Consider the following 13,382-nt stretch of genomic DNA (forward strand, 5'->3'; position numbering starts at 1 on the left):
AAGGGGGCGGGGCCGCGCATGCGCACCGGGAGCGCGCGGGGGCTGCCCGCGCGGGCGCGCGCTGGAGGGCTCCGTGGGGGGGCGGCAGCGCCCCCTGGCGGCCGCGGGGAGGGAGTGGGGCTGAGGGCGGTGCGGGGGAAGAGGGAGACGAACCTGTTACAGCTTTATCTCTTTCGAGTTAACGGCGTCCCAAATGCCTGTGAGGCGTTTTAATCTTCGCTCTCCCAGTGTGGGTTAACGTTCCCCCAATTGGGTCGCTGGTGTGCAGTCGGAAAAAAACCCAGAAACTAAATAGAAGTTGTTTGATTGAGGGGAGAGAGAAAACCCCGGCTGAGGGGAAGAGAGCCCCGGTTGAGGGAGAGAACGAGTGCTCAGCTGAGGGGGAGAGATGGAGCCCAGTCTAGGGGGGAGAGAAAGCCCCGGCTGAAGGGAGAAGAACCAGTTCAGTGACTGAAAATGTTGTATTTTGTCTCTTTTAAATCAATGTCGCCTGAAATGCCTGTGAGGTGTTTTTATATTCACTCTCCCAGTGCAGGTGAACATTTCTCCAAACTGGGTCGTTGTTGTTCAGCCAGAAAGAACCCAGAAACCAAACAGCAGTTGGTTTGATTGAGGGGAGAGAGGAAAGCCCGGCTGAGGGGAGAAGAGCGAGCCCTGGCTGGGGGCAGAGGACAAGGGGTCAACTGAGGGGAAGAGAGAGGGAGCCCAGGCTGAGGGGGGAGAGAAAACCCCGGCTGAGGGGGAAGGAGCTCGGCTCGGGGTCAGGGCAGGCTCCAAGCCTTGCCCTTGTTGAAGCCCCCACTGAGCTGAAGGATCAGGGGGTGACATTTTGTGTCTGGACTCCCAAGCACAGGCAGAGCATTTTCAGTCCTGGAGCTCTGGTCCAGTTTCCAGCAGTGAAGCCAGTTCTGAAAATGCCCAGCAGCGCTCAGGAACTGTGTACGACTGGGCATTTACAGCCACAGACTCCACATTTACAGATCCAGAATGGGACAGGAGTGAATGGGACCTGCAGCTGTGTCACAGGAGGTTTAGGCTGGACACTGGGGAAAGGTTCTTCCCCAGAGAGTGGTCAGGCACTGAACAGACTCCCCAGGGCAAAGGGCACAGCCCCAAGGCTGCCAGAGCTCAAGGAGTGTTTGGACAATGCTCTGAGGGACAGGGTGGGATTTTGGGATGTCCAGTGCAGGGCCAGCAGTTGGACTGGATGATCCTTGTGGGTGTCTTCCAGCTCAGGATGTTCCATGACTCTATGAACATATTTAAACTTCCCTTGCCAATTCTGGCCCACTGCTAGTCAACAATAAACTCACTTAAAGCAATTGCTGTTCAGTTTGTGGCTTTTCTAAATGCACAGCAATGACCAAATTGGAGGGATGTTAAATCTACCCTGGGATAGCGTAGATAAAAATGCATCACAGGCATTTAGGATGATGTTAATTTAAAAGAGACAAAATGCAACATTTTGGTTATTGTAATATTTCACTCAGGCAAGGTAAAAACTAGAGGGAGTGAAAAAAGCCTGGGAACGTGCAGAACACATGGAATTCCCCCCAGGACTCACAAACAGAACACACTTGAGAAAATTACTTCTCACTGAGTTTTTTTATTCTCTCCTAAACAACTCCTAATAGAAAAGGATTGTATGCAAGAACACTCCTGTACAGAAATCCCTTATATCTACCAGTCTTGCTGGATATTCCAGATGTTCACAAGGAAATGTCTCCTAATAAGCACAGGAACAAGTCGCCTTCTGCATCTATCAAAAGTCTCACTTGGGAAGAAGTGGCATAAAAATTCAAACTAATATTGGAAATTAGATGTTTATTGTTCTTGGGGGATTTTTCTTTGATCACAGGTCAGACAGATCTTTATATAAAAGTGTCAATAAAAATATCACCATGTTGATAAATTCCTACAACGCTGCAACTCTAATTTCACTCAATGCAGTAACTATGGAACACCCGTCACTACACTCACCTGTGAAGTGACATTAAAAATCTGTGTGTGTGTTGTCAGTTTTGGTTATTTTTGAGGCAGACCTGAGCTCACTCCTCCTGAGTCCAAAGTGGTGGGAGGACAAAGAGCTCTGATCTGAAGGTGCTGAGCTCTGGGCAGGGTCTGAGCACACCGACAGATCAGGGCTGGCCAGCACCCCCCCCCTGGGAGCACTGGTAAGGCTGGGACAGGTCCAGCCACTGAAAAAAAGAACAGTCAAATATGCAGAGTCCTTCAAAAACACCCAGGTTTGTGTCAGGAAGGGTTGCCCACTGATTGTCACCCCTAAAACAAGGTAAAGTTTGCTCTGAATAGGAGTGACTGCTTCAAGTGCCCTGCTGGCACCTGCTGTTCTCTTACCTGCTCCTAAGTGTCCAGGTAACAGAGTCAACTCAGGTAACAAAGTCAGTCCAGGTAGCAAAGTCAACCCATCCAAACTGAGGGGTCACTCTGCAAAGCAAAACTGCCCCGTGCAGCCAGAGCAAACCAGGTCCCTGCCATTCACAATGTGGTTTTTGGATAATCTCTTATTCCCTCTATCAAGTACAATAATCACAACCTGCATTATGTTCTCGAGCTACAGGTGAGGTGGATTTAAAAGCCAACTGCACAGCTGGAATTAAATTACCTAAAGCTCATTAAAAAAATGACAAAGGGAGAGGAAATGAACGATCACAAGGGAGGACACATCAAATACTTCAGTTAAGCATCCTAAGACAGAGCAACAAACTTCTGCCATCAACATTTCAGGAAAGCGCAGAGAAAACAGCCCACACACTTGAAAGATAAAACAAATATACAAGGAAACAACCTGAAAGAACAAATCCTTGTCAGGCAGTTTCATAATAGTCCCTGGAGGTTTGGAGGTGAGGTTTTTTTGTGGCCTAAGCTTCACAGTCCGGCAGATCTTCTCTCTCCACCTCGAAAGACTCTTTGCTGATTGACAACAGTTCACGCAGCTCTTTGTTTTCAAGCTGCAAAATCAATATTTTTGCTGAAATAGAAACGAGCTAATTCACAACTAAAGGATGACAAACTTTCAATAGCCCCACTCCTTCACAGACAAAACACATACTTTGTAATACAAGCATTAATGCGGTGCTGGCACAAGGGGAACCACGTCATTTAAAGTGTATCTTTTGCTTCTGGCTTCACATATATAAATCTACACATATAAGGACCATCAAGACTCGAAAACTAACAGATCATATTCTGTTTCCTGACTCCACCCCCGAATTTTTGATTATTATAAATCCTTGACACAAACAGAAAATCCAGAGTAAGTCTCTAGATCCCCAAAGCTCCATTTATCCTCAACAGCTGGATCTGCTCTTACCTCCAGCTGAGCCAGTTTCTCCTGAACTTTAAAGAACTGATCATCATCCACTTGAACAGCTTTTCTCATCACCTCTCCCATCTCACATATTCTGTCTATTTGATTTTCAATTTCCTGAAAGACACAAAACATCCAACATGTTCAGGCAAAAGCAACAGTCATAACCTATCCCCTCTAAATGACTTACTTCCATTGTCCCAGTTTTGGATTCTTTCCATGTTTTGAGTTTTAATCCTTTCCCCCCAAGCACTTGCAATCCTTTCTATCTTGTACACTCAGGGATAAGAACATGTACCTCGTTGTCCTTTATCATGAGTCATCAGTGAAAACAGTGAATAGAATCCCAGCAGTCAGCAAGATAAGGCACCCTGACTTGCTAAGAGGGAAATAATTTCAAGTGTGACAAGGACTGAGACAACAGATTCAGGGTCATGTGAATGCAATTACTAGGCAGTAAATTTTATATTGCTTTACTAGACAAGCCTGGCTCTGACTTTATAAAGACATCAAATACAAAAGCAAAGAAGATTTCAAGTAACAGTGTGCAGTAAACAGGTTCATCTTAGAGGGCAATGAAAGCAAAGCAAACAAGACCAGAGCCTCCTGAGGCAGATTTTACAGAATCTGTCTAGAGACAGCTCTAATCTTTCTGAAGAAGCATTTTGTTGAATCTCAGAAATACACATAGACCAAACACTGAAAAATTCCAACATGGAATGTAGCAGCTCCTGTTTGAAGAGCAACATATCAGAAAATGTGACAGGGTGGGGTTTCTCTAAATGCCCACAGTTCTTCCACTGGCTCTGGAAGATAAATGTATCACAGAGCAGAGAATTCAGTTTTGAATTCCACTATTCATAAAGTATGTAAACAGATCAGAGCATCTAGAGGAGAGCTGCAGGAACGAGAAAGACTTCTGGGGGAAGAAAAAAGATTATTATTTCTCTAAACAGTATTACTTTTCTAAACAGGAAGATGGTTATAATAAAAAAATAGATCTTTAAAAGATATTAAAATGTTGTGACTGTTCTCCAAGTGGTGGGTAGGGGAAAACTCATGGACTTTGCCTAGACATTGAGACAGTCATATCCCATCAAAGGTTCCTCCTGAGCCTTTTCAGCTTTGCATTTCCAACTTTTGTTCAAGTGTAAAGTCTTGATAAGCAGTTTGTGCACCCACTGGAAACCAGACACTGCTACACCACTTACCCTCAGAGGAGCCAAGCAACCCACAAAAGAGAAGTGGTGAGCTGCCACATATCAGTACCAAGATACACGTGCAAAGAGTTAGGCTGGCTCCAGTTCCAAAGGAAAACTCAAGATATGAAATGTCAGTTGGTTGAACCAACTTGCTGTTCTCCAATCACACAAAAATGCCTTTTAACAAATGCCTAACACAATTTGTAAGTCTTCAATAGAGATTTAATGTTATTCTATTTTTATTAGATACCTAACACGAAACAGGCCACAGTTATCAGCAGCCACCACATCCCATCAGCTCTAAAGTCACTGAGTCCAGCATGGATAAAGGGACACTTTTAGGCCACTGCAGAGAGTATCTGGATTTAAAAACACTTGGAAGTGAAAATCTCTTAAGAATTAAACATATACAGTTCACAGAGATTCAGGAGGTTCTTTTCCCTGTGTTACAGTTACTGAACAGGAATGACAACAACTCAGGTATTTTGATTTTACTGCAGAGGATCAGAAATGTTAATTCTTAACCCAGGGAATTCACCACCTGGTCGAAAGAACAAGACTCCACCTGGGCTGTGAAGGGGTTGTATTCTGAAAGGAATAGAGGGAAAAATACCAGCAGAGAGAGACAAGAGTAGGAGAAAATGTATTTTGCAGCAGAGACATTGCAGGACTGGAAACAAAGGTGGTATGACAGCGAGCAAGCGACAGGGGTCTTGGGCACTGCCCTGTCCCCATTCCACCTTACCACAGAATTAGCCTGATGGACTTTCAAGACCGGTTCTGCATCTTCCCGTTTTCTCCCTTCCAAAAGCTGCAACATCTGCTTCCTGTACTTGCTCATGATGAGCTCCAGCGCATCTTGGTGCTCCTCCAGCGAGACCCACAGCTCTGCAGAACACAGCCCGTCAGTGCCACGAACGGAAGAGCGGGAGACCTCCCACAGCAGCGGCAGCAGGTGCCCGGAGGTGCCGGGTACCAGCTTATAGTGGGATCGCGCAGCCCACGACAGCTCAGGCCTGGCACTGCCGTGGGGCTGCCCGGAGCCCCTCGGCCGAGGAGCCACCCGGGGCATCCAGCGACTCTGCCACAGGCAACACAGACCCACCCCCACTCTCCCCGACAGGACCCTCCCGCCGGCACCACCGGGCGCATCTCCCGCGGCACATCCCCCGGGGCCTCTCTGACATCACCCACCAGGACCCACCCCCGCTCCCCAGCACCCCCCGGGCCCCGCTCACCCCTGTTCTCCTGCTGCAGGTCGCGGATCTGCGTGTTCTCCTGCGCCAGCACCACGTGCGGCCGCAGCCGGGACGGGTCGGGCCGCTCCGCCGCGACGCCTCCCGGGCCCTGCCGAGACACGGCGGGGGTCGGTCCGGCCGTCCCTCCCGGACCGGGCCGACACGCGGGGGTCGCTCCGCCCGCACCCCCCGCCCCGCGCTCACCTGGTCGGCGCAGCCCGCGCCCGCCTCCCGCATGGCGGCCACGCGGCGGTGCAGCACGGCCGACTGGTCGATGAGCGACTCGGCCGCCGTGTCGTGCTCCTTCAGCCGCTCCAGCAGCGTGCGCGCGTCCGTCAGGATCTTGTCGATGGTGCAGCTCATGGCGGGCGGCGCGGCTCACCGCCGCGGCGGACCCATGTCCCTCCGGGCCCTCCCTGCCCCTCACACCCCCCGGCCTCTCAGCCCCTCACGGCCCCGCCGGGCGCGGGCGGACGCGAACCCGCGGGCCCGGGGGCGCCGCTTCCGCCCGCGGCCACAGCGCCGCCAGTGCGCAGGCGCGGGCCGGCGCGGGACCGCCGCTCCCACGAGGGGCCGCCGGGCGGCGCCAGAGCGCCACGGGCAGAGAGAGGGGCGGGGCCAACAGCGGGGCAGGGTCAGCGGGCGGGAACGGGGTGGGGTCACGAAGGAGGCGTGGCCACATCGAGGGGCGGATCTGCTGTGGGCGTGGCCAGGACGGGGGCGTGGCCAGGACGGGAGGCGGTTTCTCCCGTCCCTTTGCTGAAGGGAAGCTCCGAGTCCTGGAGTTCACTTTGGTTTTGGGGCGTTTTAGGGGGCTTTTAGAGGGTTTTAGGGGGCTTTTAGAGGGTTTTAGGGGGCTTTTAGAGGGTTTTGGGGCAAGGGGACACTGCCCCCACCGGCACACAGCGTTACCGAGCCGCCTGCCCCGGTGAATGCCGCCCCCTCGCACGTTCATTACCACGCCGCGGTTCCTCGTGCCCGAGCCCCCCGCACCGAACCCCCCGATCCCATCGGCGGCAGAAGGTGCCGGAGGAGCCGGGAAGGGCCCTGGCTGCGGGAGGGCGCTGCTCGGCACAGCCTGTTTGTACAGGGCCGGTCCTTGACCCCGGGTCCCGTTATCTCCGGGGCTGCTCCTCGCCCAGCGCGATCAATCCCGCGGGGATCTGTGGGGCTGCCGTCTTATCTGATACTCCTGTTTGTCCCTCCCCACAGTAAACATCCGCCACTCAAAATAACAAACTCTGCGCTGCTGACTTGCTGCTTTGATTCTTGTTTGCTTACTGAAGCTACTGCTGCTGATCCGTGGTGTCCTTGAGGCTTTGCCCAACTTTGTGCCACAAATTTGTTTAGTGTCACTGACTTCATTACAATGTTTTCAACAATAATATTTTAACGGGACTCCCTCTGACTTGAATCATCTTTCAGGTTAAAATCCCCATTCACACACACACACACGAGAAAACTCCAGGATGCTTTCCCAGAGGAAGGATCTCTTGTGACCCCAGAGATAATCAAAAGTGCTGAATGGGATCATTTCATATAAGCAACAATCTCTAAGCATGCACTCAATGCAGCAGAGAATGGAGTAAGCAGCTGCATTTGGAATATTTCATCAAAATCAGATTAATTAGTGAAGTATGAGAGCTATTCTGCAAATTTGGGAACTGTAATCCTGCTTTATAGCAACTTGTGTGGAGCTAAAGGTCCAGCCTGTGCCTTATGGCACGTTGCACCTTGTGGTCCTTCCCTGCTTTTCATCTTATTAGAGAATATTAAAAAATTAAGACAACTTGTTATCAGAATTCTCTTTTCCTAATGGGCAATTCCTGAACATTTGGAAAACTGACAAATACTGCTGTGTTTGCCATTCTGGTTATGGGGTGAGTTGGTCACAGATTGCCCTGCCCATGATGGACACGACATCCCAAAGTTTTAGCCAGGGCTTGTTTCCCTGTCCCACTTTTACATCCCCAAGTGACCCCAGGTGTGCAGTTCAGCAGCTCCTGTCACTTCCCTCTGCTTGCACTCCCAGCTCCGTGTGTGCCTTCCAAGCCTCTCCCAAAACATCCATTTTCCCAGAGCCTCTGTGGCTCATGGAGCAGGCCCGACACAGCTCCATGGAATGATCTGTGTGTTCCAGAGCCACCTTCCTCTTGGTCACTTTATTCAGCAAAAGGAGTTTCAAAGTGAAATCAAACCTGCAGCCCCTGAGGTCCCACTCAGGCACCCAAGGAGCCATTTAGAAATGCAGCACTGGGAGTTCCAGTTCACATCCACAAGAAGTCAGCTGGAGGAAGGATCATTCCACCTCTGCAGGAGCTGTACTGGGATGTGTCTGAACCTCTGCCCTGTTCTGTTCCCTCTGTTTATACTCCTGATTTAACCCTCACCTCTCCCTGGTGGCAGAGATGCCACCCTGCCCTTCCACGCCAACTGCTGTACCAGAGTATAATTCCAGGATCAGTTCATTCCCTCTGGAGCATTCTGGCTGCTTGGGATAAAATTCCAGAATGAGGGAGATGGGAGACCATGACACCACCCCCACACCCAGGGATGGGGCTCACCCCCTCTCCAGCAGATCTTCTGACATGGAATCAATCATTTGTTCAACTCCCAGAGGGCAGTGGAGTAACTCAGTGTGGCGCCAGGACACAGAGTGGATCCCAGTAGGACAAAGCTCCTTGATTTAAATGCTGGGAATGCTTGTCACCAAAACTTGGAGTATGGAGCAACAGAGCTTAAACAAATCAGCGGATGAGCATTTTCTGAGTAGTGGTGCCTTATAATTCCCTTGGCTTTATCACATCAATTCTGTGTAAACTAAAGAGAATGTATAAATTTGGCCTCTCAAACTTTTTAGTGTTTAACTTCAATTCGATTAAACACTTATGTGTGTGTACAAAGTGAAAAATGAGGTTACAAGAGGTTAATGCTTTAATGCTTTTAATAACTCTTAACCACATGGCTGTATTTTGTCAAACAGAACATGGGTTTGTTGTAGCAGGAGAAGGGAACGCTGGATAGAGGCAAACTGAGACACTCTGAGACAGCAACGCTGCTGCAGAGCCCAAACTGCTTCCAGGCCATCTTTGAAAAATCAGAAACAGTATTTCTGTGATGGCATAAACACATAACATTGCTGAGCACAGCTGAGGAGGTTCTTGATCACAGGAGGAAAATCACAAAGAGAAGAAATCCAAACAGACCCAAAGCACAGAAAAAGTTATCAAAGAGATTGGTAACAGGCCCTGGCACAGGTTGCCCAGAGAAGCTGTGGCTGCCCCACCCCTGAAGTGTTCAAGGCCAGGTTGGACGGGGCTTGGAGCAACCTGGGCTGGTGGAAGGTGTCCCTGCCCATGGCAGGGGGTGGAACTGGGTGAGGTTTAAGGTCCCTTCCAACCCAAACTATTCTGGGATTCCGTGAATAATGCACAGAGGAACTGACCTGTAGCAACTGGCAACATCTGTGACAGACTGAGGGACATCTAAATGTAAAGTAGGAAGTAGGGAAAAGAATGTAAATGGAAGTAGGGAAAAGAATAAAGGGCAAATTTCTAGGATAATTGTTGGGGGTTTAATCATAAGTTAGAAAAACTGTGGCTAAGTCTGTGAAAGCACAAGTGCACAGGTCTCCCACAGACACCACCTTTTCCAAAGCATAATGTGACATTTCTGATTTCCACTACGAGTCCTTCCTTCAGAAACTTGGTGTCCATAAACAACCAACTATTCCAGCAGCTACAGCTGTTTGAAAAGCAAATTACACCACACCCCCAACACTTTCTGACTGCTTGCTTTTACAGTTAACTGATGGTGTCAACACAACCATCAGCTACTCTCACAGTTTCACTGGCATTGCCCTCAACAAAACTGTAGCACAGAGACTCAGACCAGGGGGCCTGAAGTGAATCCTCCTCTTGCACTTCCCATACTTCAAGGTGGATTAACGTGGCATAAACCAGAGTTGTCCTGTGACAAAAGTTATTTCCAAGAAACTCACTCTTATTGTTCATCCTAATTATCCTGCTTTGATAAATCTTGAGGAGTCACCCACTGCACCACAGCACTCACATTTATGAGTCTAATATTCTTTTTCCTATTAAAACAAATGTCCTCAAGATGGAATCCAGGCTGGAAAAAAGGAAAAGCATTATCATTGATAAATGGATGTATCCAGTTAGTTCAGTCCCTCAGCAGCGAGACTCCACTGCTGATAAAATGCTGATTAAGGGATTCCACCATAATTATTTTGTAGTGCTTAATACAGAGTGTCAAGATCTTCTGCTTTATGGAAATCAGGTCCAGGACTTGGCTTCCCTTTGCTGTACTTACAAAGTACAGTCACTCCAGTGCTTAAAGTTACAACTCTGAGATCCCTGCAGGAGACTGTAATCAAGCTTAATTAAGATCTTTATCTTCTTCCACATCATGCCTGGATGAATATCAATGTACTGGAGCATTTTATTGACAAATCTTGGTCTTCCAGCCAAGGAGAAAGAGATTTGGCACAAGACACTTAAAAGAGGAGACGTCAGGGTACCCATGCACATTGTGAGTGTAGAAGGGATGGGCTTCTTGTGTTTCTTCTGCCTTCAGGAACAGGAATATTTTGTAGGCTGTCTTGAGATTTTCAGGTGAGTTCAAAGCAGTTTGGCTTTTGCATTAAAATTCAATGTATTTCAACAGTTTAGCTCTTCAAGATTTGCCTTACAAGCCTGTTAGAAAATGCACGGTGAAACTGTGCAACAACTTCATGATTAAGCAAAAAATCAGTCTTAAAAAAAATCAAAACTGGTTTTCCTCTCTGGTCTGATGTTTCAGTATTTCCTCTCATGAAAGCATTTAAGAACTTAACGAGAACTTCCATCTTCTCCGGAGTTATTTCCCTTCCAATCTGACCCTGATGATTTGTCTGAGGCATTTGATGTAAAAGAGAAGAGTATCTGTATTATCTCACACTAAATCACCTGGATGAACTCGTGCTCTACAACGCTGAATGGGAGCTGTTCACTGTGCCAGGTCACACCAACACACAGAATTGTTACTCCTGAGGCTTTGTGCTCTTTCTCTCCCAGGACTGAGGTCCATCCATGCCCATGCAAAAAATCCCAACAGTGCCAGCACTGCTGCACCTTTGGAAGATCAATAAATAATCCAGGAGAGAGGAGGAACAGAAAACTTGCAGGTTTTTCACGAGTTCCTTAACAAATTGCAAATGCAAACTCTTGGAACATCAAATTTTTGGCAAGGATTTGTCTGCCAGTGTATTTTATGCCTCTAAACAGTTTAATCTCTCTAAACCAAAAACAGGTAAAGCTTAAGCTAGAACACTTTAATACATGAGCTGTATTGTTAATACTCAGCTTTCTTTAATATTCCTTAGAACAGTTTACTAGCAGGAGAGATTTAATCCTGTAATAAAATAATCTATATTTCAATATAACCTTTAACTCACATAGAACAACGATTACTGTAATGAGCAATTAGCTTTCCAAGAGCTTCCAATCGTTTCGTATTTGACTCTTGCTTTCATCATTTAATGATTTACAGTAATGAGCTGGAACATCAGTGTTTTGTACTGAAATGGCCAAAATAGTTGTCGAGGCATCCTTGCCCTCATGTGACAGATCTCAGATGGTTTGGGGAGCAGTTAGCCAAGAGCAATAGACGATGCCATCACTTCTGTTTCAGTTCTGCTGAAAAACAACAACAAAGTGACCGTCCTGACTCGCAGTCGGGGCTCAGTAGCTTTTGGAGGACTGCTCCTCTGCTGAGATTCTGCCCTTTGTTTGAGTTTTGTTTGACAAATGCTTTATAAATGAGCAGGAGAGGTGGTTTATGTTTCATTAATGAGGCTGATAGTGGTTAATTACTGAAGTTACGTAAACAATCCAATTCCAGATCAAGCCAAACGGGTCAGTTATGCAGAGAAGATCCAGCTGGAGCAGATACGATTTCCTTTAACTATTGGGATACCAAGCAAGTCACAGAGATCTAAAATCTCCACTTCAGATGAACAGGGAATTCTGCTGAGCTTGGAAGCAGGTATTGATCCAGGGCAACTCTTCCTTCATCTCCAGCTTCCCCACTCACCAAATCCTCAGACCCAGCTGCCCAAAGGCAGACACTGCACGGGGGTTCAGCTGCACAGCAGCTCCCAGTTTCCACTGGTGGCAGTGAACACAGTGTCCAGGTCAGGCTGGTGTCACCACATCTGCTTATTTTCCATGGAAAACATGCCTTATTTCTGTGGAAAACATCCCTTACTCTCCACTTCAGTGCCACTTCTAGATGTGGGTTCACGGCACGAACTTGTTCAGCGGATATTTTCGGGCCGTGTCCATGAGTAGCACTTTGTTTGCTCACCTCTAGTAAATCAGGCTTGGAGTCTGAGATTATTTACTTTGCCCACTGAAATGGCTCTCTGGGCATGGGACTGATCAGAGACTTCATCAGTGAGCAGTGTTTTGTAAAATTGATGTATGTATAGGAAAATAAAAGCAAACAGAGCTGGAAAGGAGCTTAAAAATCCGTTTTCCTCCTTTACAGTCCAAAAAAACAATTCTCAAGTTCTGCCCAAACTGATCTTCCAAATATCCAGTGAAGAAGATTGTACAAGCAACTTACTCCAGTGCTATTTTTACCACAGTAATTGCTTTCCCTGGTATCTAATTTAAACCTCCCTTACTCCTAAACAACCTTTTTGTTTCTTGATTCTTTGCAAGCATGGCAAACAGTTTCTTTTCCTCTTCTTTGAAGCAGTCCTTCAGGTGACTCACGTGTGCCCTCAGATCTCCCATTTGTGTCATGCTGAGCTTTGAGCAGGAACAGTGATTTGTTAAAATAATGTAAATATCTGCATTTAACATAAGTCCATGTATTTAACCTGCTCTGAATCACTGCATGACTGAGCACAACAGTTTTATTACTGCAGCTATGAAAGCAGCATGGGGGTTGGAGTAAACAACCACAGGCTAATACTTAATGTGGCACTGCTGTTTATTCCTACTACAAGTAAGTTTTAGGTTCTTGCATATTTATTTAAGAGATTTAATTTACTCTGAATCCACTAGGCTTTATAAACTGAACAGAATGGGGATTTGATACCTTTTAAAAAAACTGGGCTTCACGTTCCCCAGAGTCAACAGGCTCTAAATACCCATGTCCCACAGCTACATTTGACCAGCTTATCACTTGCTGGCTTCTATGAGAAAAAGTGCTAAAAATACAAGTCAGTAGTATTTACAAGCTAAAGGCAATATTTCACAAACCTCTGCTTGTTTTTCCAGCTTCCACGGGAAAGGTTGGGTGAAAAAGCCAATGGGATATGTGAAAGAAATACTGCTATGGAAAAAAAAAATCTTAGTTCTACCAATTGTAAATTCTTCGGTTTTACCACTGAGGGTTTTTTTGACAATTTAGTAAGCTGGTGTCTGAGGCTGCTTTTGCCAGAAAGACAAATGCTGATCATAATTAAGCTTACAAGATCATTATCTTTGTGTCTACTGCATCATCTATGCACTCCAGCCCTCCATCACCACACCTGACCAATGCGGGGCATCTGAAAACTTAAAAAACCCCATAATATGCTCAAATAACATCTGTCAGTCA

At 47.2% G+C, this 13,382-nt stretch overlaps 1 protein-coding gene across 1 annotated transcript; it reads right to left on the reverse strand.

Moving 5' to 3' along the window:
* Positions 1–1,586: 1,586 nt before the first annotated feature.
* On the reverse strand, positions 1,587–6,288 carry SIKE1 (suppressor of IKBKE 1). The gene is made up of 5 exons (XM_032710723.1): positions 5,976–6,288; positions 5,772–5,880; positions 5,279–5,421; positions 3,335–3,448; positions 1,587–2,972 (listed from the first exon to the last, which is right to left on the reverse strand). The coding sequence occupies exons 1-5, from the start codon at positions 6,132–6,134 to the stop codon at positions 2,883–2,885; spliced, it is 615 nt and encodes a 204-aa protein (XP_032566614.1). The 5' UTR covers positions 6,135–6,288; the 3' UTR covers positions 1,587–2,882.
* Positions 6,289–13,382: the final 7,094 nt, after the last annotated feature.

Source organism: Chiroxiphia lanceolata, chromosome 25 (assembly GCF_009829145.1).
Source record: "Chiroxiphia lanceolata isolate bChiLan1 chromosome 25, bChiLan1.pri, whole genome shotgun sequence".
Lineage (NCBI taxonomy): Eukaryota > Metazoa > Chordata > Aves > Passeriformes > Pipridae > Chiroxiphia > Chiroxiphia lanceolata.